At 35.8% G+C, this 22,336-nt stretch overlaps 2 protein-coding genes across 2 annotated transcripts in view; both read left to right on the top strand.

Annotated features, from left to right (window-relative positions):
- The window catches only part of cntnap5a (contactin associated protein family member 5a), a gene marked incomplete at its 3' end in the record, with an annotated part of 106,314 nt that extends 92,441 nt beyond the window's left edge, over positions 1-13,873 (top strand). The window contains exons 18-24 of the mRNA XM_079821126.1: positions 2,502-2,741; positions 4,736-4,960; positions 8,427-8,560; positions 8,853-8,937; positions 9,416-9,619; positions 13,083-13,157; positions 13,677-13,873. Of these exons, the coding sequence (XP_079677252.1) occupies positions 2,502-2,741; positions 4,736-4,960; positions 8,427-8,560; positions 8,853-8,937; positions 9,416-9,619; positions 13,083-13,157; positions 13,677-13,873 (1,160 nt within the window). The remainder of the gene's footprint in view (positions 1-2,501; positions 2,742-4,735; positions 4,961-8,426; positions 8,561-8,852; positions 8,938-9,415; positions 9,620-13,082; positions 13,158-13,676) is intronic.
- Positions 13,874-18,730: 4,857 nt separating this feature from the next.
- Positions 18,731-19,648, top strand: tas2r203 (taste receptor, type 2, member 203; the record flags this gene model as incomplete). Its single annotated transcript, XM_079820683.1, has 1 exon — positions 18,731-19,648. The coding sequence occupies one exon, from the start codon at positions 18,731-18,733 to the stop codon at positions 19,646-19,648; it is 918 nt and encodes a 305-aa protein (XP_079676809.1).
- Between the last annotated feature and the right edge of the window lie 2,688 nt (positions 19,649-22,336).

Below are 22,336 nucleotides of genomic sequence, written 5' to 3' on the forward strand. Positions count from 1 at the left end.
ATTTACATAAATCATGTCATATTTTCAATTCAAAACGGTGAAATTTCATTAAAAATGTCAAGTAGTTTACATCACTTGATATTACTGTTGGTCACTGAACGCTTATATCGTAAAACAGTTGGCAAATATGATATATTTACATATATTATAATATATGTGTAGCTTGCATCTTATGACGCACTCTTTCACTGTTATAACTAAAGTGTCGCCTTGAAATTAGCACTAATAGTAAGCCCCGCCTTTTTTGATTTGATTGGTCATCTCGCTTATTCTGACAGTGACTAGCGCTGTTAGACCGCTGAGGCAGACCAACCTAAAGGCCTGTTCACACCGGGACAATTTTCACGCATGTTTATCGATGACGTTTAACGCCTTGTGACTAAACAAAAGGGTGCCAGTGTGAGTGTGCACACCGACGCGCAAAACGGCAGGCAAAAAAACCGTCATTTAAAAAAAAAAACGCCTCAGGTTCGTTTTTTTATAGACCCTTTTCACATCGTAAATCCTGCAGCTTTTTTTGTATTTTCTTTTTTTTTTTATGTATGTACATTTATAACACTAATACTTTGTATTTTGTTACTTTTGCATCAAATTACAATTTTTTTTATTAATTATCATTACCGTTATCAATCTCACTCTATTTTTTCCCTCTTTTTGAAAGTTGTAAAATCACTATTGTGGCGTTTTTCTTTTGCTATTTGAGCAAATGGGTACACAAAAAAAATATTTTATGTATTCTCTCATTCACAACTACAATAGTTAACCCAACTATGACGACTTCCACTCTGAGAAACCCGGAAATGTGAAAAGGGTCCATTTTGACGTGGCGCGTTAAAAACTGGCCGACCAATGAGATCAGCGCTTTTGTTCACGTGCCTGGAGCTGCTGAAGTGACAGTAAACCACGACTTGGTGGCACTCAAGCACAAAACGGTCTTGCCGAGCACACAGTTCAACACTGTAAAAAATGTAAGGCCTCTCCAATTCAAAATTTTCTAGTGAGCGATCACATCTAAATTTTTCAATTGGCCAAATTGAATTTCTGTGAATTGAATTTTATCCATTGTGGCAACAGTCGTTTAACATGGGCTCAATTAGAAATAATATGTTGAGCCAATGGAAAAATGTAATTTACCAACACTGTAAAAAATGTCAGGCCTCTCCAATTTAAAATTTTGTAGTGACCGATCACATCGAAATTTTTCAATTTGGTCAACTAAAAAATTTAGATGTGATCGGTAACAAGAAAATTTTGAATTGGAGAAATGTTTTACAATGAAACTGTGAGGTTGGTCCAATTGTAGTAACAATTGTTTATTTCTCACTGTCCCAAAAGACAAAAATTACTAAAAACATAAATATATTAAGCAAAATAGAACACAGACAACAGGGTTGACATTTTATCACATTACTTTATTAACAAGTCAATTCCAACACAGGATATTTGGTGAAAACACATTATTTTCAATACGGAAAAACTCTGAATACATTCAAGAAGTATTCTGCATAACAGGATGTCTTGGTGAAGAAAACGCGTCACTGCAGGCTAAAAACCTGCAAATAAAAATAAAAACTAACATTAATGACAAAGCTCACCTGCATCACATCTGGCAAGAGACAGAACAGAAGTTTCTTTATAATGAGGATGAGACGAATGAATAGACGCATAAGAAAATCACGAGCTTGACGTGTTTGCTATTAAAAGCCAACTCAAGCCCTGAAAGAGGCCGACGCCAAACGCACCGTTCAACAGTCGCATGCCGCACATATCACACAAATGACTTAATTTACTTATTACCTATTATTTTATACATATAAGACATGAGGAAAATAAAACTATTGGCTATCATTAGATAATTATGTGGTAAACGAGAACACACTCATGAAACCAATGAATGCATGAACTCGTGTGATTAGGCCTATACAAAATGTCTTTTAAACTTCATACCTGGTCATAAAGCAAAACTCTGGAGAATAATGTCAGTGCTCAATACTCACCAACGTCTTGTGACGGTGAATATCTCTATTCTCTTGGGAATGTTTGTTTCGGTCTTCAGTTCAGCAACGGCTGGTTTGGCTCTGCAGTCCGCTCGCGCTCCCGTGCTCCGAATTTGAAATCTCTGCATGAACGGTCATCCTCCAGCGCATTTTGCGCATGCGTATACAGTTTTTCGGACGTAGGGCTTGTTCGTCCAACATGGATTTTTCACTTCGACTTCATAGATTGACTGAGCACAATTAAATACGTTCGGTGAATATACTATTTAAATTTTGAGTGAAGACCTTAAGCTATGATTAGTACAATGCAATTTTTTGCATGGGGATAATTATTTGGAAGTCATTTATTGGGCCAATATGTAATGATAAATTTTCACAATTTTTCCCCCAAATTTGTTTTTACAGTGTAATAATTCAATGTCTATGGTGGTTATGGCCCCGTCTGCCACTGAAAAAAAAATTCTGATTGTGCTCATTTCCATAATTTACTCTCTCATCTCTCAGGGGGCACAGCCACAAGACAAAGAGGCTTCCTTGGATGTATTCGGGCATTAAACATGAACGGAGTGAATTTTGACATGGAGGAACGGGCCAAAGTGACACCAGGAGTGAGTTCAGGGTGTGCGGGTCACTGTAGCAGCTCAGCTAGGCTCTGCCACAACCGGGGGAAATGCATTGAGAAGAGCAGCGGTTACATGTGCGACTGCACTAACTCTGCTTATGGGGGACCCTCTTGCACAGAAGGTAATACTCCAAATTGAATGTCAATAAATGAAACCTTTTATAACTGTTAAATCAAAACAGAAAATTAACACTAGCAAGAAGGCACTTAAAAAGACTTCATTATAACTAATAACATTAATTTGAGACAATCTACTTTTTACTATGGCTTGGTAAATACCATATAAACATAATGAAATAAATAAATGAATAAAATATGAAATGCATTTGCTTTTTAATAAGATGCAGTCTAACAATTTGAAACCCTGACTGTAAAATAGAATTGTTTTTGCAGACAGTCATGAAATAATGAATACTTCCAACAGCATCCTCTTTGTCTCAGACATGATGAAACTGCTATGTAATATGAAACATGAATTCATGGATGACTTGGTGACGTCTATATATTTGCATAATATACTGTAAAAATAATTGATCCATATGTCAGCGGGCAAGCGCTGCCAGTTGTTGAATAAGTCGACTCTATCAAAAGCTCTGTGATGCTGGAGTGGAGAGCTTTGATGTTGCCTGTATCAGCACAGAAGCACAGAAGTCTTGGAGGCGTATGTGTTGAGTGGGATTTCTCAACATCTTGATGTACAGAATTTGAAACAAAGCTACTTTTTTACATAAGTATCTTACAGTTCACATCTTACAGTGCCAGTCCATTAGTACAGAACAACAAAGCAATATTGGCTAATCTTAACCTTGCTATGTTTGAATTTGCCATTCTTCTTGTGTGGGTGGAATGTTCTAGCTTCTTGTTAATGACAGTTATGACATACTTGAAAACGTATACCTTTGTAAATGTTTCCAGAAATGTAGTTATATAAGGATAATATAATATATGTTGTATAATCTCTTTCAGTAAACAAGAAGGGAAAATCCACACATTTGTATTCATGAAGACATGAGAAAGTCAGATGTGTGTTAAGCTGCCTTTCTTTAGTTTGATGTGACGAGCTGTGCTGATCAAAGGCCTTGCCTCAGTCTGTCTGTCTGGATCTAATGGGACTCGGCATTGTTCAAACTCACACCAGAAGAAAATGACATTATTAATAGTTATTAAAATGATTCTTGCTGCAATAGTCAATATCATTTCTGGAATATTATACTACTATAATATCTATCTATCTATCTATCTATCTATCTATCTATCTATCTATCTATCTATCTATCTATCTATCTATCTATCTATCTATCTATCTATCTATCTATCTATCTATCTATCTATCTATCTATCTATCTATCTATCTATCTATCTATCTATCTATCTATCTATCTATCTATCTATCTATCTATCTATCTACTCTTTTTCTTCTTTCCTTCCTTCTTTATTTTTCTACTTAATTTTTTTTTCTTTCTTTCTTTCTTTCTTTCTTTCTTTCTTTCTTTCTTTCTTTCTTTCTTGCTAGCTGTCTGTCTGTCTGTCTGTCTGTCTGTCTGTCTATCTATCTCTTTTTCTTCTTTCCTTCCTTCTTTCTTTCTTTTTCTTCTTTCTTTCTTTTTTCTTTATTTCTTGCTTGATTTCTTGCTTTTTGTTATTTTACTTTCTTTCTATCTATCTATCTATCTATCTCTTTTTCTTCTTTCTTTCCTTCCTTCTTTATTTTTCTACTTTATTTTTTTCTTCCTTCTTTCTTTCTTGCTATCTATCTATCTATCTATCTATCTATCTATCTATCTATCTATCTATCTATCTATCTATCTATCTATCTATCTATCTATCTATCTATCTATCTATCTATCTATCTATCTATCTATCTATCTATCTATCTATCTATCTATCTATCTATCTATCTATCTATCTATCTATCTATCTATCTATCTATCTATCTATCTATCTATCTATCTATCTATCTATCTATCTATCTATCTATCTATCTAATCTAGTAGTCACATACTCCCTGTTTAATGTATTTAAACAGCACTTGTTAGAAATTAGGTGTACGCTGATCAGATTTATAGCCAGTGACAATATCCATCTGTTTTTCTTCTTTTTTTTCTTTTGTCCACAGAGGTGTCCATGTCCTTTGAAAGAGGAGCGTCGGTCACCTACATATTTCAGGAGCCATTCTCTGTCATACAGAACAGGTCGGCCTCAGTGCTTTCTGTCCCCTCTCAGTACAGCAAGACAAGAGACAACATGGCACTGAGTTTCCAGACCACTCAGAGTCCTGCCATGCTGCTCACAGTCAACACTCTCAGCCAGCAGTATGTAGCCATCATCTTAGCGCGGAACGGTGAGACGGCTGTGCAAACGTATATCATACTCAATGCTAGATCATATTAGTCTGTGAAAGGTTTATATGTCTATAATAAGGATATTGCATAATTAAATTAATTACTTACGTCCCCTATTATCTGGAATACTGTACTGCAATATTACATTTAAAGAAACATAAAAAGTTATAGTTCTCTGATTGTGTTCTCTAATTAAATTAAGGCCACAAGGCTGTTGATTAATCCTGCTGATTTGGTTCTTTAACTGTCAGTTTTACAGCCTTCACTGGAATGTGTACGAATCGTATTAACAGTAAATCACAATTAACTAGCAAAACATTAACAGCCAAACTAGATCAGGCTTTTTCACATAACTAAAGCTCCTAATTTCATGCTGTTCTCCAAGCTCACATTACGTAAAACTCTTAAAAAGATAGTTCACTCAACTATCACAATGAAAAGTCTGTCATCATTTAATCATTTTCATGTCGTTCAAAACCCATATGACATTCTTTCTTCCATCAACCACTAATGGAGATGTTAGGCAGCATATTTCAAGCTGTTGTTTTCCATACAATGAAAGTGAATGATGTCCAAAAACTGTCAAGCTCTAGCAATGACAAAAGCACCATAAATATATCAGTGTTTTTATTTTACTAAATCTAAAACTATATATTTATAAAAAATGTTTTTGTTAATTGAAAATAAAGCTAAATAAAAAATTATTAGATAAAATACCTTTTTGTAATGTGATTTTAATGAACAATTTGTAATGTTGCCTTGGCAACTAACTGAAATAAAAAAATAGAATATTGTCAAATGTCAAACTAAACTAAAACTTTGAAAATACAATTACAATAAATGAATAAAAATAAAACCAAACCATACTATACAGTTTTTTTTATTCGCTTTGGTACTATTTTCACAAGTAAGGTGTACATTTTCAAAACTCTTAGTGCAAAAATCCAAACTGCTCACACTTGTAACACAGCTCGTCATTCTTTCAAAACCTGATCTCATGCTTTCATTCAGTTGCACATATTTTCAGTCCACATAATCATTGTTTCAAACACAAGATTATTATAATATGTAATGAGAACATTTGGTTTAATCACCGAAACACGACAGTATGATCTTCTTTCAGTTTAGTACTTTAAACAATCAGTTCATCCAACAGAAAACAATGCAAGATACATGTTTCAAATTTCCTTCGTTGCTGAATTATCTACAGTAACACAGGCTACATTTGCCTCATTAGAAAATACACTTACATTACCTAACTTATGTAATTTAATCCATAATGTTTGTAATTGTATTATTCAGTGTTATCAAAAGGTGCGATGAAGTTATGACACAGCCATGAGGTTCTGTGCTATAACAGAGTTTGCTGCCAATAAATGTTCTCACTGTACCACATGACTGATTCTATAATTGAGCTTTTTAAGGGTGTTACAGTAATGTGGCAGACTCTACCATGGTCATCTGTTTACAGTATCATATGGCATACATACTGTAATGTAAAATGCTGTATTTGATGCCATCTCTTGCCCTTCTTCTGATTTCTGATCAGTCTGATGTTACACCGTCATTGACTATTTCCACTCCCTTATACTCTTATAATCTGTCTGGGTATACGTAGGCGTAATGGTTACAAGCTATACAAACTGTATATTCTCTCCCCTTACACTAACACTAACCCTAACCCCTAAACCTACCCATCACACAAAACTTTCTGCATTTTTACATTTTCAACAAAAACAACACATTCTGTATTTATAAGTTTCCTCATGGCCATGGGGACAAAAAAATGTCCCCGCAAGGACAAGGATTTAGGATATTGCCATTTTTATGGGGACATTTTGTCCCCATAATGTAGAGTTTACCAGGCCACACACACACACACACACACACACACTTTGACAAAGTAGTTATAATCTAAGATAAATCGCTTGTAATGTAAAAAGAATTCATTACATATGGTTATCCATATCGGAAATTGCAAACAAAGTAGAAACTATGTCTATATAATCAATATCTATAGAAATCTATAGGTGTACCAAATGATTCATTGATTAACCATTAAGATCAGTGGGATTAAATAATAGACAAATGTTTTAAAGTGAACGAGAAGAGATGCAAATCAAAAGTTTGATAGTAAGAGCTTTATGAAAGGCAGTTACTGTGAATGAAACATTTATAAAGAGGAAACACTTATTTTGTGTAGTGAAAAGGATACTTTGTAGTTTTGTGTATTGTATTAACACATTTGAAAATATGCTGAAATGTTTGAAAAAAGTCCACTTTTGATGATCTGTTGTGATATTAGCACTATGAGTTTTGAAAATGTACACCTTGGTTGTGAAAATAGTACCAAAGCGAATAAAAAAAACTGTAAAATAAAACTGAAATATATCATAAAAATGGACCAACTGACTAATTTTTGATTCCAAGCCTTTCTATAATAGTTTTATATGATTGATTATGAGAACATATGGCATTATTGCCGTCAATGACCCCTTGATGCTTCATATTTGAATAAAAACATGAAACTTAACTAACATGAAACTAAATTATATTTAAATTTCCAAAAACGACGATTTAGAATATAGTGCACAAATCATATGGGCTGCTTTTATGTTACTTTTTTGTGCTATTTGTCCTTTTGGTCACCATTCATTTTCATTGTATGAAAAAGAGCGGCATCCCACTGCACTAATTTTTGTGTTCCATGGAAGAATGAAAATCATACAGGTTTGGAACAACAAGAGAAAGAGGTTTGGAAAATAATAGCCGAAAGAGCTATTATTTTAAGATCAGTCATGCCTTCACCCAGCTTGCCAAAATATGGATTTTTATTATGCAACACTCATTCCTACATAATAGTTCCACCCACATTCTTGTTGCGCTAAATCCAATCACAATGCTTTTTAGAATGATTGACATAAAAGTGTTAAGTGCAGTAATCCTTGGCACACAAAGAAAGTCAAGAGATGTCTCAGATACAACTGTACCAACTTTGTGAAGGAATCTCGGCACCGACCTATACCTTGACTCTTTATCTGCACTATATGTGTGTAGGAGGGACAAATAAATGTGTATTGACAAATTCAATACAGAGTAAAAAGGGCCAGAGGCTGCCAGGGAATTAATATTTATAAATCTTTAAGAGCAGCTGCTAAGGTCCTGCATAGTCTATATATAAATGCGTTGTCTTATAGACTTATGCAAGCTGGAGCTGTGAAGTCCATCTGCTGAGCTCAGTAACGATACAGGATGACTCACTATTATATTGGAACATACATAATTCACCATGACTGGAGTTACATGGTTTTAATTTTTGCTTGACTAATCCAAGCACCAAATGGATAAAAAAATTGATTTTTTACAATGATTTACAACATGCTCGCAAACAAAATCATTCATCCCTGACTAGAGCTATAACTAACTTTTGCCAAATATGCTAATGCATCGATCTGTTCCTCTCAGGGAGTTTACAAATCTGGTACCAACTGCATAAGGAGAAGAGGCCGGATGTGTTCAGCCCTATCCTGGGCAGCCTGGCAGACGGACGGCTGCATAGAGTTCACATCCAGCGGGAGGGAAAGGACGTGTTTGTTCAGGTGTTATATTTCACTGCATACTTGAAACATGCTATGGTTAAAACACAAAAGACATTACATTACTGGAATTTGGTTGATTTTTTTACATTTTTTACATTGAATTTGTTTTTGTTGGAAATGTGAGATCAATACACAAAGCAGTACAGGTGAAATACAGTCTATATACAATAGTTCTATAGTACATTGCTTTTTGATTCATCTATACTGTAGCTCTTAGATAATGATTTTAATTCATGACATAACTGAGTGATTTATCTTGTATTCATTCAACTGTTCTTGCTTTTTTTTAAAGGTTGACCATGAAAATAAGAAGTATACACTTTCATATGATGCAGCGTTTAACTCTATGAAGTCACTGACCTTGGGAAAAGTCACAGGTAATAATTTATCCTATTTAAAAACCCACTAATTAAATCCTTTACAGTATCTGTAATATGGATAAAAACATACATATGTATGTTATTTTGCACCTTCCTCACCTGAAGTTCTCCCGCTTCATAATGCCATGACTATTCAGAACCTGTCATGATGCTTGATGGGTTTGAATTTTCCCCTTTCCTGACATTAAACAAGGGTGATTCAACAATGAAAGCTGACTTCAGTTTGAAACCTTTTATCTTTTTTCAGTCACAAGGTGTCTGACACACATGAGCAGAATTGAGCCTGTGTCTGGAATATTCAATGATATTCAAACAGTGAAACTTCATGTGTTTGTGCCTGTCTGTAGTTGTATTTTTTTTAAATAAATACTCATAATTTCTGCAAGCAGTGTTTTAAATGACTAATTACTGTAAATGTGTGTGACTGAAACAATCTCTGACGTATACACATTTATTATTTTCTTTTTCCAAACAGGAAGTGATGTAATGGATGATGAGGTAGCTCATGCTGGGTCCAAAGGATTCATCGGATGCTTCTCATCTATCCAGTACAACCACATTGCTCCACTGAAGGCAGCGCTATTGAACAGAGGTAGCTCTCTGGTCAGCATACGAGGACATTTACTAGAATCAAATTGCGGAGCGTTAGCTGACCTTTCAACCTCGGTATCTCGTTCAGGTAAGTTCTTACAAAACAATACGAAATGATCAAGCTTTTTGAGAATGGATCGTTATTGCCATTATATGTGTAGCATTTCATTGCAATACAATTTAAGGAATAGCTTTGGTATTTAATGTTGTCAGACATACACTATATTGCCAAAGGTTTTGGGATGCCTGCTTTTACATGCACGTGAACTTTAATGACATCCCGTTCTTAATCCGTAGGGTTTAATATGGAGTTGGCCCATTTGCAGCTATAACAGCTTCAACTCTTCTGGGAAGGCTTTCTACAAGGTTTAGGGGTGTGTTTATGGAAATTTAGAAGCACATTTGTGAGGGCTGGCCTGGCTCGCAGTCTCTGCTCTAATTCATCCCAAAGGTGTTCTATCGGGTTGCAGTGGCGGTTCTAGACCATGGTAACTAGGGGGGCCAGGTAGGGGCCACTTGTGCTTTTAGGGGGCACACGTTAACATTTATCTTAAATAGGTAGTTCACCTAAAAATGAAAATTCTATCACCATTTACTCACCCCCATGTCGTTCCAAATATGACTTTTTTTATTAAACTGTTGTATAAGATCAGTATTGCATTTGCACTCATGCTATTCTGGGTAGAAAAACAGAACTCGTGTGATAATGCACTCATGTTATAGCCATACTGTAGTCTATATCATGATGTAAATGTGAGGGCGTTTTAACACTGGCAGTTTAGCTCGAATAATTGGTAATGTGAAAGTTGTCATGCGGACCCGGGTGAGCTGAGCTCAGGGGAACTGAATTCGAGACTGCCTGAAGGAGGTGGTCTGAGTTCGGTTGCACAAATTGCGCTCAAGCTGTGCCGCGATTCATGTGAATGTGAAAGCAACAAGGACTCGGGTGCGCAAGAAAAGTAATCTGCGCATGCATTTATCAGATGACGATGTATTTAGTTCAATAAAACACATGTAAGGGATGATAGTGTTGATGATTTACCTTGGATGCGAGCGAGAGGGAGCCTGCGGTGTATTCGCGGTGTAGAACGCGCTCTGGACCACAACAAACGTGCCCAAAACGCTCTTAGCGTAAAACTCAAACAGGGGCATTTTTACCGTATATCTTCAATTTTATGGACATTCTAACCAAGAAGGACTGAAATTGTTTGGTTAATGACATTCTAACTAACAGTCTTTTTTATTTGACCATGTACTGTATCACTCAGACTGCAGTCTGTACACATCAAGTAAAATCATTTCAAGTTAATTTATTTATTTGAAAAGTAATGTATCTGTAATATGATCATGCATGCTCAATTTATAAAAGTAAAACTAAACTATTTATTTTACATGTTTTGTAGCCTACCTGCTCTCTGTTAGCGGACTCTTCACAAAGTTAGCATAGGCATAAAAACAAACATCTAATACTCTATAAGCAACACTGGACAATTGGATAAAATAATATTATTTCTCGCTATATGTGAACAAGACTGAAATGATCTTTTCTCAGGTATGCCTATCTCTGTGGTGAAACACGTCTCTGTCATAGTCGCACATGAACGGTTCTTTCATTGCGGTCATAATTTATCTTTGGCTGCATGTTCCTAATTCAGAATATGATCAAAGATTACATATGTGGACGTGTTCGGAGAAATTAGCCATTGAACAAATATATTTTAACTACCAGTATGTTTAAATGAACGAAATGACTGAATGGAATTCAAAGTCGTCAAGTCAGTAAAATGAATCAACAGTATCACAGCTGCGTATGTGTGAAGTTACACACAACACAGCGTGTATAAAGAGAGCTTATTTTATCTATAATCAAGTGCGTAGCAACCATTATAGCCCGCGTTTTACAACTATTTGAGCGAATGCAGACTGAGTGACGAATCATTCATAAACAGACTACTTGCGCGCCACAGCGCACAGCCTCCTTATTGCATCTCTGCATCGGTTATTGGTTATGACACTAAAGTACTCTTTTCATCACATACCGCCACAGCAAAAACTGCACATTGCAACCAGTTTCAGAAAATTGTTTGGTGCGATATGATTCCAAATTTAGGGGGGCCAGAGGGGGGACCAAGCTTGTTGACACAGGGGCACTGGTGCGCGGTCATGTTGGAACAGGAAGGGGCCATCTCCAAACTGTTCCAACAAAGTTGGGAGCATGAAATTGTCCAAAACGCTTGGTATGCTGAAGTATTAAGAGTTCTTTTCACTGGAACTAAGGGGCCATGCCCAACCCCTGAAAAAGTGAAAGAAAGAGAAAAAGAAGAAAGAGAAGTGTGATCCAGAGAACATGTCTCCACTGCTCTAGAGTCCAGTGGTGTGCTTGACACCACTGCATCCGACACTCTGCATGGCACTTGGTGATGTAAGGCTTGGATGCAGCTGCTCGGCCATGGAAACCCGTTCCATGAGGCTCTCTACGCACTGTTCTTGAGCTAATCTGAAGGCCACATGAAGTTTGGAGGTCTGTAGCTTTTGACTCTGCAGAAAGTTGGCAACTTCTGCGCACTGTTGCGCCTCAGCATGCGCTGACCCTGCTCTGTGATTTTACGTGGCCTACCATTTCCAAAGTTGCTGTTGTTCCCTATTGCTTCCACTTTGTTATCATACCACTAACAGTTGACTGTGGAATATTTAGTAGTGAGGAAATTTCACGAATGGGCTTATTGCACAGGTGGTAACCTATCACGGTACCACACTTCACTGAGCTCCTGAGAGCGACCCATTCTTTCACAAATGTTTGTAGAAGCAGTGTGCATGCCTAGGTGCTTGAGTGTATACACCTGTGGCTATGGAAGGGATTGGAGCACCTGAATTCAATGATTTGGAGGGGTGTCCCAATACTTTTGGCAATGTAGTGTATCATATCCAACTCATAATTCACCATGGCATTAATAAAACAGTGTTGACTTGCACATGTATTTCCCTCACCTTTATAGTTACTATTGGCATAAAGACTTCATATGGATGGGTTAGTTAGGAGATAAATAGCCACACTTGCAAATAGATGCAAGAAGCAATGAGCATGGTCCCATTTCATATAAAAACAATGTTAGATGAGAACTAGAAAGTTCCTTATTTATTTTTTGGCAATCTGCCATTGTTTTTCAGTGATTTCTTAAAAAATGTATGTACAGATAGATACAGATGCTAATTTATGCAAATCAATTAAAAAAATGCACAGGATATCATTGAAATTGGGAGAACTATGCAGAATTTTACAAACATTTTTAGATAGAGTTGCCAAGCAGCAAAAGCACTAATCTGTCGTAACGGAGATTAATACATTTAGACACAAAAATAACTTGTTACCACAGAGCAGATCATTTTAAAAGAAGAAATATTAATGAAAAGGAGGTATAATGGGCATGATGATAAACAAAATGTAAAGCAACTGCATCTTCCACACATAGAGCACTATCAGAGAAAACATATCTCTTTCGAGTTCAATCTGTGCTGTATTTCTGTGTGATGCATGTGCCACCATCCTGTAGATCACGGAGAGGAGGTGGGAAAAGATAACGAGCACCGCGAAGACGACAGCCAGCCTGATTCAGCTGTAATCGGAGGTTTGTTTTACTACCGCAGTCTGCTTCATTGTTTCATTTGTAACAGTCACTGAAGTATGAAATGAGCTTTTACTATCACACGTATTGTTTATGTTCATCTTCTTTTTGCTCTCTTTATTTCAGAAATGGGTAATGACTTTGTATTGGTAATTTGTTGTGCGCAGTAACTTATGGTAATACAATCTCCATTAAAATTGTCACAAGGGATTTTTTGACTGTTATTTGTTGGCAGCGTAAAAGTTCCATTAAAGGGGAAAGAGAATTTGTAGAATGTGTGAGATTATTCAAGTATTGCATTACTGTCATTGTCAATTTTCTTTTATTGTACAAATAAAAGGAGCCTTTCACAAAGGATGCAACCTTTTTTTATTGAAAATTGTGCCTTGACAAACCTGCCATTTCTTCTATTCCATTGGTCTCCATTTAGCTCTTTTATGAAATTCAAGATTGAGTCCTATGTGAACAGCCCCATTTCCAGTTTAAAACACACAAAAGCTGAGTGTCCGTTCTGATTCGCAGGTGTGGTGACAGCTGCAGTCTTCAGTACACTCTGTGTGCTGGCAGTGATGACCCGTTTCCTTTACCAACATCGACAAGCTCAAAGAACTGCAAGACTCCAAGAAAAGGAGCACCAACGTAGCCTTGAAGCTGCTTACAGGGCAGAGTTTCACCTTCACAACTCCATGAGAGACAGCATGCAAGAGTACTACATCTGATGGACAATCTGACCCTGTAGTTTTCAGTTCAGCTATCAGTTCCTCCCGTGTCTTCTTCAGCAAACGTGTCGTGAGGCCCTTTCTATCCAGTAAGGATCGTTAGTTGGAGATTCCCTCGGTTTGGGAACAGCAGAATCTTCTGATCTGTGTAAGTAGTAGCTTGTAGTTTCTCACAGTGCTTGCCCCAAGTGTTGGATCAATCAAAATTAGGTCATTTATGGGATGTGAGTGGTGTGTTAGGAGGTGTTTGTATTCATTTAATAATTTGCCCTCTGGATAGAAACTGGAATGGAGAATGACACTGTCATCTTTAGTGCATGAATGCAGATTCTGAAGTGTTAATTATACTCTTAACAAAATGACAAACTAAACGCACATATAAGTCTGTGAAATTTTTCAGGTTGCCAAAAACATCTTTGAAGTGGCAACATTGTGAGCGAAAGTCCTGGTACGTTATTTGAATAGTATAATGCTTCAGGTCGAGGACAGTAGCTTGTCTTATAATTTTGCGTTATTCTGCCTCATAGCATTAAGAATGAAATGAGTTTATGCATAAACATGCTGGACAATTTAATATTGTCATTAGGAGATGATTTTTGTTTCACAAAGAAGCTGCTAACAGAGACAAAACTCATTCAGTAAAGTTGCTGAAATCATAAATTGAAAAAATGTGCAGAATTATTCTAGAGTTAAACATGATGCCGTCTAATGTAACATTACCCACCTGTGTTATAATGTGAAATACCTGCCATATTAATAATGAACAAATCCTAAGGGGTCAGTACGATTTTTAATGTTTTTATTCAGTAAGGATGTAATAAAAACTACAGTAAAGACATTTTTTTTATTTCCAATAAATGCTATTCTTTTGAATTTTCTATTCATTAAAGAATCCTGGCAGCTAAAAAAATCAGCTTTGCCATCACAGAAATAAATTACATTTTAATATATTAAAATAGAAAACCGTTTTAGTTTCTAATAATATTTCACAATATTACTGTTTTGTATGGAAGCTTGTTTCTGCCACTGAACAAAAAATGAAAAAGGTAATTTTAAAAGATAATTTCAACTTAATATAACACAATTGCTAGTTTACATCTCAGAACTGTGTGAAATAAAGTTGCAATATCGAGTTATAAAGTCAGAATTGCGTGATATAAACTCACAATTCTGACCTTTTTTCTTACAATTGAGAGTTTATATCTCACAATTCTGACTTTATAACGCAACTGTGAGTTATAAAGTCAGAATTGTGAGATATGAAGTCACAATTGCATGTTATAAAGTCAGAATTGCAAGTTTATATCTAAATCTATAAACTTGCAATTCTGAATTCATAACTCACAATTGCGACTTTATATCTTGCGATTCTAAAAAAAAAAATGTCAGAATTGCGAGAAGTTTTTAAACTTGTTTGATAAAAAGTCGAAATTATCTTTTAAAATGTTTTATTCTGTGGCGGAAACGAGCTTCCATAGTTTTTTTTTTTAATAAAAAAAATGCAGCCTTGTGAGCAAAAGAGACAAAAACATGAAAAAATCGAACCAACCCTAACGTTTGAATGGTAGTGTGATTCTGGATTGACTGAGTTGTTCAAGGTTACCTGGACATGTTTCTCTGTTGTCATGATGATGTTGTGACCTGATGATGGAAATTCCCAAGCATTCATCCTCATCGCACACGGTGACGTGACAGGACTTGAGTCACGATCACAAATGTGAATTGGGGCAAAACCGGTGTCACAGGCCATCCACCCCTCCCTGAGACAATCTGACCCCATTTACATCTGGTATTAACATCTGTTTCTGAAGGTCCAATATTAAGTTTGGATAAAATAACATTGAGCATGCCTCTAAAAACCAGAGACCATTCCTTTGAAATTCGATCATATGTTGTCACAGGTCATCAGATCACCTGAAATGGATAATCATTTCAGGTGTCTTTGTCGTCCCTCTTTAAAACTAAGTATCACTGAATTTCACAATCAGTTCACAGTGTCTCAATGACAAGAATAACACTAGACATCCTTCAATGATCTGGATAACTGACAATCTTCACAGACAATTCTGAGTAGGTCGTAACTGTAGCAGTTAGTCCTTTAATATTTGCCTGTGATACAAAATCAGTATTGACTCAGAAAAAAAGATTTTGTCATTCTTCTACATTTTTACATGTGGTTGTTGAATATTAACCACTTTCTTGAAAGTCTATCAAATTAGCACAGCAGGTGTTATCTGTTCTCTACTCCAATACACAAAAAAGAATCATTGTAAAGTAAGTGGCATTGATTTTTTTTCCCCAGATGATATTTCATTCTTTTTCCCAGCTAACAAAAACACACAAACAAAAAAATGGTTGTATTATGATGGACTGGACTGACCGATCTTTATCTTTCTCTTTCTCTTTTGAAACTGAAGTGTCCTTTGATATATTTCTCTCTCAAACTCTTTTGTACCTCTATTGATATTATTTTAGGGGCTGTTTTGTATGAATGTAAATGTACAGCTATATTGTAAATACATGTTTAATAAAAAAATGACTTTTTTCATCACTGAGCCACATTTTTGTGCAGTACTCTTTCGTACAATTTAAAATAAGGTCATTTAAGAAGAGGATAAGTTCAAGAGCATTAAACAGAACACTTGACGTGAAAATGACAGTTTGCACTTTATCTTAGCACAGTAATACATATTTAAAACCTCCAGTCTGTAGTCTCATTTCAGTGGCTGTCAATGTATTATTTTAATTATAATAATTTTAATTGCTTTATTTATGAACTGTTCATTTCCTTTATTCACACGAGGAGAGATAATATTTTTATCACAGAATAACAGAACATCACAGAATAAATTAAATAGTTTATCAAAAAGAAGGGGTTTAGCCATTTTTCCATGTGTAGCTTGAATGGGCCTTTGTGCCTATGTAGAACTTTTATTAAAGTCATTGTCTTTCACATAACGTGCAGCATCCTAACCAATGCAAATATCACATAAATGTTTGCATAATCTTGTCATGGTTAATTTAACACTTTAATACAGGAGCCCAGCTGCATCATGCATATGCAAACGTGAACAATGAGTTACAATAATGAACATTGACTTGAGTATTTACAATGATGGACATTGTTGTTTTAAGGTGAGTTTTAAGGTAAGTGCTTACCTGTGCAAAACTTACCACTATTATGCTGCTTGCTATGTGGTTGCTAATGTGTTCTGTGTGGTTACTCATTGGCCAGAGCCAACCCACAAGATGTTGTAGTCAATCTAAAGTATATGGCTTGGGTCCCTTTTTCAATGTAAAATCTAAGTTTGTTGTTGTTGTCCACCAGGCAGAAATCATATGTATATTGACCTACTGTAGCATTTTATTTTAGAGACTTTGTTAAAATCCCTGTACCCAGTTGGTATTAGTATTTTTATAAAGCACCACTAATTAAATAATGCATCTGGTTATCATAATATCACAGGATGCATCTTAATACACCTCAGATGACATTTTAGAAATCATAATCTGTCATAATCTTTGGGAACTATGGAACATGAGTAGTCTTAAACAGCAGTCTTAAAAGAATACCAATATAAAACTCTTAAAGGGATAGTTCACCCAAATTTGAAAATTCTGTCATTAATTACTCACCCTCATGTCGTTCAATCTTCGGAACATAAATTAAGATATTTTTGATTAAATCGGAGAGTTTTCTGAACCATCTATAGGCAGCAACGTCATTGCAACTTTCAAGGCCCAGAAAGGTAGTAAAGACATTGTTAAAATAGTCCATGTGACTACAGTGGTTCCACCTTAATGTTATGAAGCGACGAGAATACATCTTGTGCGCACACATAACTTTATTCAACAATTTCTTCTCGTCTGTGTCAGACTCCTACGCTGTTGACGTAGTAAACACAGTGGCAGAATGGAAGAACGGCGGCTCACCATTGGCCGACGGTGTTCACGTGAGCACCACGACGCATGCGTGTAATGCTGACGCGGGAGCCAACCAATAATGAGGCGGCGTTCTGGAAGCGCTGCACTGTGTTAACAACGTGAAAAGCGTAGGAGTCTGACACAGACGAGAAGAAATTGTTGAATAAAGTTGTTATGTGTGCGCACAAGAAGTATTCTCGTCGCTTCATAACATCAAGGTTGAACCACTGTAGTCACATGGACTATTTTTACATTTACATTTACATTTATGCATTTGGCAGACGCTTTTATCCAAAGCGACTTACATTGCATTCAAGGCACACATTTTACATTTTGTCAGTTCTTGCTTTCCCTGGGAATCGAACCCATGACCTTGGCATTGCTAGCGCCATGCTCTACTGTTTGAGCTATTTTAACAATGTCTTAACTACCTTTCTGGGCCTTGAACGTTGCAATGATGTTGCTGCCTATGGATGGTTCAGAAAGCTCTCAGATTTTATAAAAAATTCCTTAATTTGTGTTCCGAAGATGAACGAAGGTCTTATGGGTTTGAAATGACATGAGGGTGAGTGACAGGATTTTAATTTTTGGGTGAACTAACTCTTCAAAAGTCTTCAATCTACAGTATATAATATGTATAAACGGTTTTATTTATAAAGTATTGTTATATCAAGTTAAAGTATTGAGAGTTCAAAAAATCATTTTTGCAGTTGCACTGATTGCATAACACTTCAAGAAGAGCTTGTGGATAGTTTTGTTTTAATCTATGTAAGAATGTGTGCGATTTGTTTATGGTTTGCCGTTGAGCCACATTTATTTCACCAACCTATTTTACTTTCACCTTATTTATTGGCGATGGCGTAATAAAAGCCTAGGTGTATCAGGAAGAGCAGGACATTTGCTGCACACAACTGCTTTGAGGAAACACTGAAGATGGAGCCATGGCTATTTGCATTGATCTCCAGTCCCCTTTGCCTCACAGCTACCGTTTTCAACATCATCTTCTTTTTTTGCCTCATGCGACCAGTCTCCGGGGTGACGATTCGCAATCCACTGCGCTTCTTGTTAATTGTTGTGTTATTCAATTCAACATTTCAACAACTGATCACTGCACTGACCATTATTATGCTTCTTTTTGAATCACCTTTCTGGCTTCAAACGCTATGCAGAGTTTTGATTTATCAATTTTTCTGCGGCAACTTCTCATGCAATGCCTGGATCAGCATTTTCTACCACATGTCAATTGTTCCTCAACGTCATGCCATCCTTATCTGGATTAAGAGGAATATTAGAGCCATATTATATGTCGGCTTCGTTCTGAATCAAATAATGCTTCTATTTTCTTTGACTTTGGGGACAGTAGCATATTTTTTGCTTGGCCCCGTCCCAGTGAATTTGACCTCTCATGAACTTAACACAACATCAACAGCAGAAAGCGTAGAGACAGACCTGTATTTATTTCATGTGGCAAATTTTTTGTATTTGCTATATTGCACCTGTCCAATGATCACATTATTAATCTCTTGGGGCAAAACCTTCGTTTACCTGCGTGAACATATGAAAACGATGGGGCAGAGCAGTGAATCTTTTTCCCAACCCCAGCAGAAGAGCCAGATGCGGGTCACAGTAACAGGCATGGTCCAGGCCGCTCTGTTCCTGCCCAGCAGCCTATGGACTGTAGCAGTTGCTGTCTTATACATGACAAACCTCTTTGAAATAGTGGATCCTAGTAGATTTATCACAATGTCATTTTGCTCAGCATCCAGCTTGGGAAATATACTTTGCTTTGGATTCTCCCAGTCTGTGTTTCGCAATGGAATTGTAGGTGTGATTAAAAAACTCAAGAGGTGAATGCCTTGTGTTAGGATTCTTGCCATTTATTATTATTATATTTTCATTATATCTGTTGTAAACACATATATGTTTCAAGCATGCTGACTCTACACTATATTTATATGCTAGTAAGGTAAAAATGAGATATGTGTGGAAATAATATTTTTATGGGTAGACTGGGGAATGTTGTAACCAATTTCATTTAAATGCATGTAACTTTGTTTTCTTTCTTTTTTTTCTTTTTTTCTTTTTTGTTATATATCTCAAGTTTTGATATTATATTCACATATTTGTCTGCTTCAAATTAAAGTAGTTTAAAAATCTACAATGCATCCGTAAATTAATCTCAAGAATAAGAGATGTTGCAACCAAGTAGTAACTATTAGCACTATTAACTGTAACACTGGAATCATTTTGCATATATATATATATATATATATATATATATATATATATATATTATATATATATATATATATATTATATATATATATATTATATATATATATATATATATATATATATATATATATATATATATATATATATATATTGTGGTAAGTAACCTTTTATTTAATTTTAATTGAATGAAATATAAAACATTTTCACTGAACAGCCACCAAAACTATAAGCAAGTAAATAAAATACAGACAATGTATGTGGCACGTCCCACAATTGTTTTCATATGTTTACCTATTTTGGCAAATACTGCTGTCTGCTGTGCTTCTCTCTGATTGGTCAGGATGGCCAGTAAGGGCAGACGCCCCTTTATTTGCATCTGCAAAATCACCTTGATGGAACATTTACCATATATCAGATCCTGCACATGCTAACCTCTGAATTTTATCTAACCACTTGATTCAAATGTATAGTGAAATCCATGACTGCCCCTTCAATTTGCATTCACTACACCTGTTTTATGCCTCATTAACTGTGATGGGGGTTTGTGTAGCACATGTTTTGCTGAACAGCATGCGATGCATCTGTCTGTGATTAGATAAAATACAGGAGGAGAGTTTAGGGTTAAATTAACCATTAAGGCTCCATAATAATGTATGTGTCTAAAGATGTTCACATAGCATGAAGAAATGTGGAAGTGCCTTGTTTCTCATGCATGTTAACTGCTGTTTGATTTGAGCTATTCCAGACAACTCATCACGCATGAAGATTCACATTCACATTATTTTACAATGGAATATTTTATATTTTCAAAATCACTGCTGTATACGCATTACTCGTAATTAGGTAAGGATGAGCTATGATTAAAAGTTAATGATTGTCATGATTGCATTTAAAGTGAACTATTTCTGTATCAAGCAGAGGAACATACAGTACCTGGTCCCATTTTTGCAAATTCAGGAAATATAGCTGGCCTAAAAAAAACACCAAAAAATAATAATCATTTGAACTTCTCTGTTAAATAAGTGCTGGGGTGATCAACGTCTCTTTCTGTATTTGAAGATAATTATGCAGGGATGGCTGATGAAGACGTCTTCATCTTATAAACCCCTGGTTAAATATTGTAGCTTGAAGGACAATTTTGACTTTTTATCTCATTATCTGCCTTATCCCTTCCAATGACGATCCAATAAAACTCTGTAATTATTCCCTCTGGGTCCTAACACTCAGTAAATCATTTAAACTCCAAATATAAATTGGGAAACAGGAAAGACTGCAGTCTCTTAATCAGTCTGCTTCAGAATATTTGAAGAATTAAAGGAGTATGATAGGCTCTTATTAGCTGCATGCTTTTCACAATTGGTTACTGGTCCACCTCCAAAAATGAATTAATTAATTAATTAAAAAATATAAATACTATATTTTAAAAATAAGTATTTTTTATATACAATTTTGAACTGCGAATGTATTGAAAGATATGGTTTTATGAAGAAAAAATACAATAATAAAAAGATTTGCACACCTGATATGAAACAGCTGAAGAGCACATTTGGCTTTATCATGATCTGTCCTTTGAGACCAATAATGCAGTGCAGCCAAGCACTCCACAATAAAACTGTCAGTGATCACAATGATTACCGTTCTCTCTCCTGAAGAATATCTTTATCTAATTTCACATGAGTCAGTGGCCACTAAGGAGTGTACAACCACAGCAGGTAATTAACTCTGAATGTAAATCAAGGGGAGATGCGGAAAGTTTTTTAGTAATCTTCTTTGGATGAATTAGACTCAACCCATGCCAGATCAGCGGTGTTTAGATTTGTTAGGTGAAAGTGGTGAGCAATCGCAATGTCGCAAAAAAAAAAAAAGTCGCTATGAAACAGAAGTAGAAACAGATCATTTCGTCCATATTGTAACATACATCCGAGTGTAACAGTTTATCAGAAAATAACAAAAATAGGGCAGGATTGGTTCTATCCATCAGTTGTTGATTGGATTTTAGGATTGAATTTTGAGTGCACTCAAAAGTGTTGGCTGATGAACATGAGCTTGCAGGAGCAGAGTTTAATGGACTAAATGATTGGAGTCTTGCTTATTATTCACAATAAGATATATAATATATGCACTTAGAAAACTTTTTGGACCCACTTTACAGTATATTAGGTGGGCTTAACTACTATCTACTAACATTTAAAGGTGCACTGTGTAAATTTTAACAACATCTAGCAGTGAGGTTGCGAATTGCAACCGGCCACCACTCTCCCCACCCTTTCGAAGCATGGAGAGAAGCTATGGTGGCAGACACAG

This window comes from Gobio gobio (genome assembly GCF_949357685.1).
Source record: "Gobio gobio genome assembly, chromosome: 7".
Taxonomy (NCBI): Eukaryota; Metazoa; Chordata; class Actinopteri; order Cypriniformes; family Gobionidae; genus Gobio; species Gobio gobio.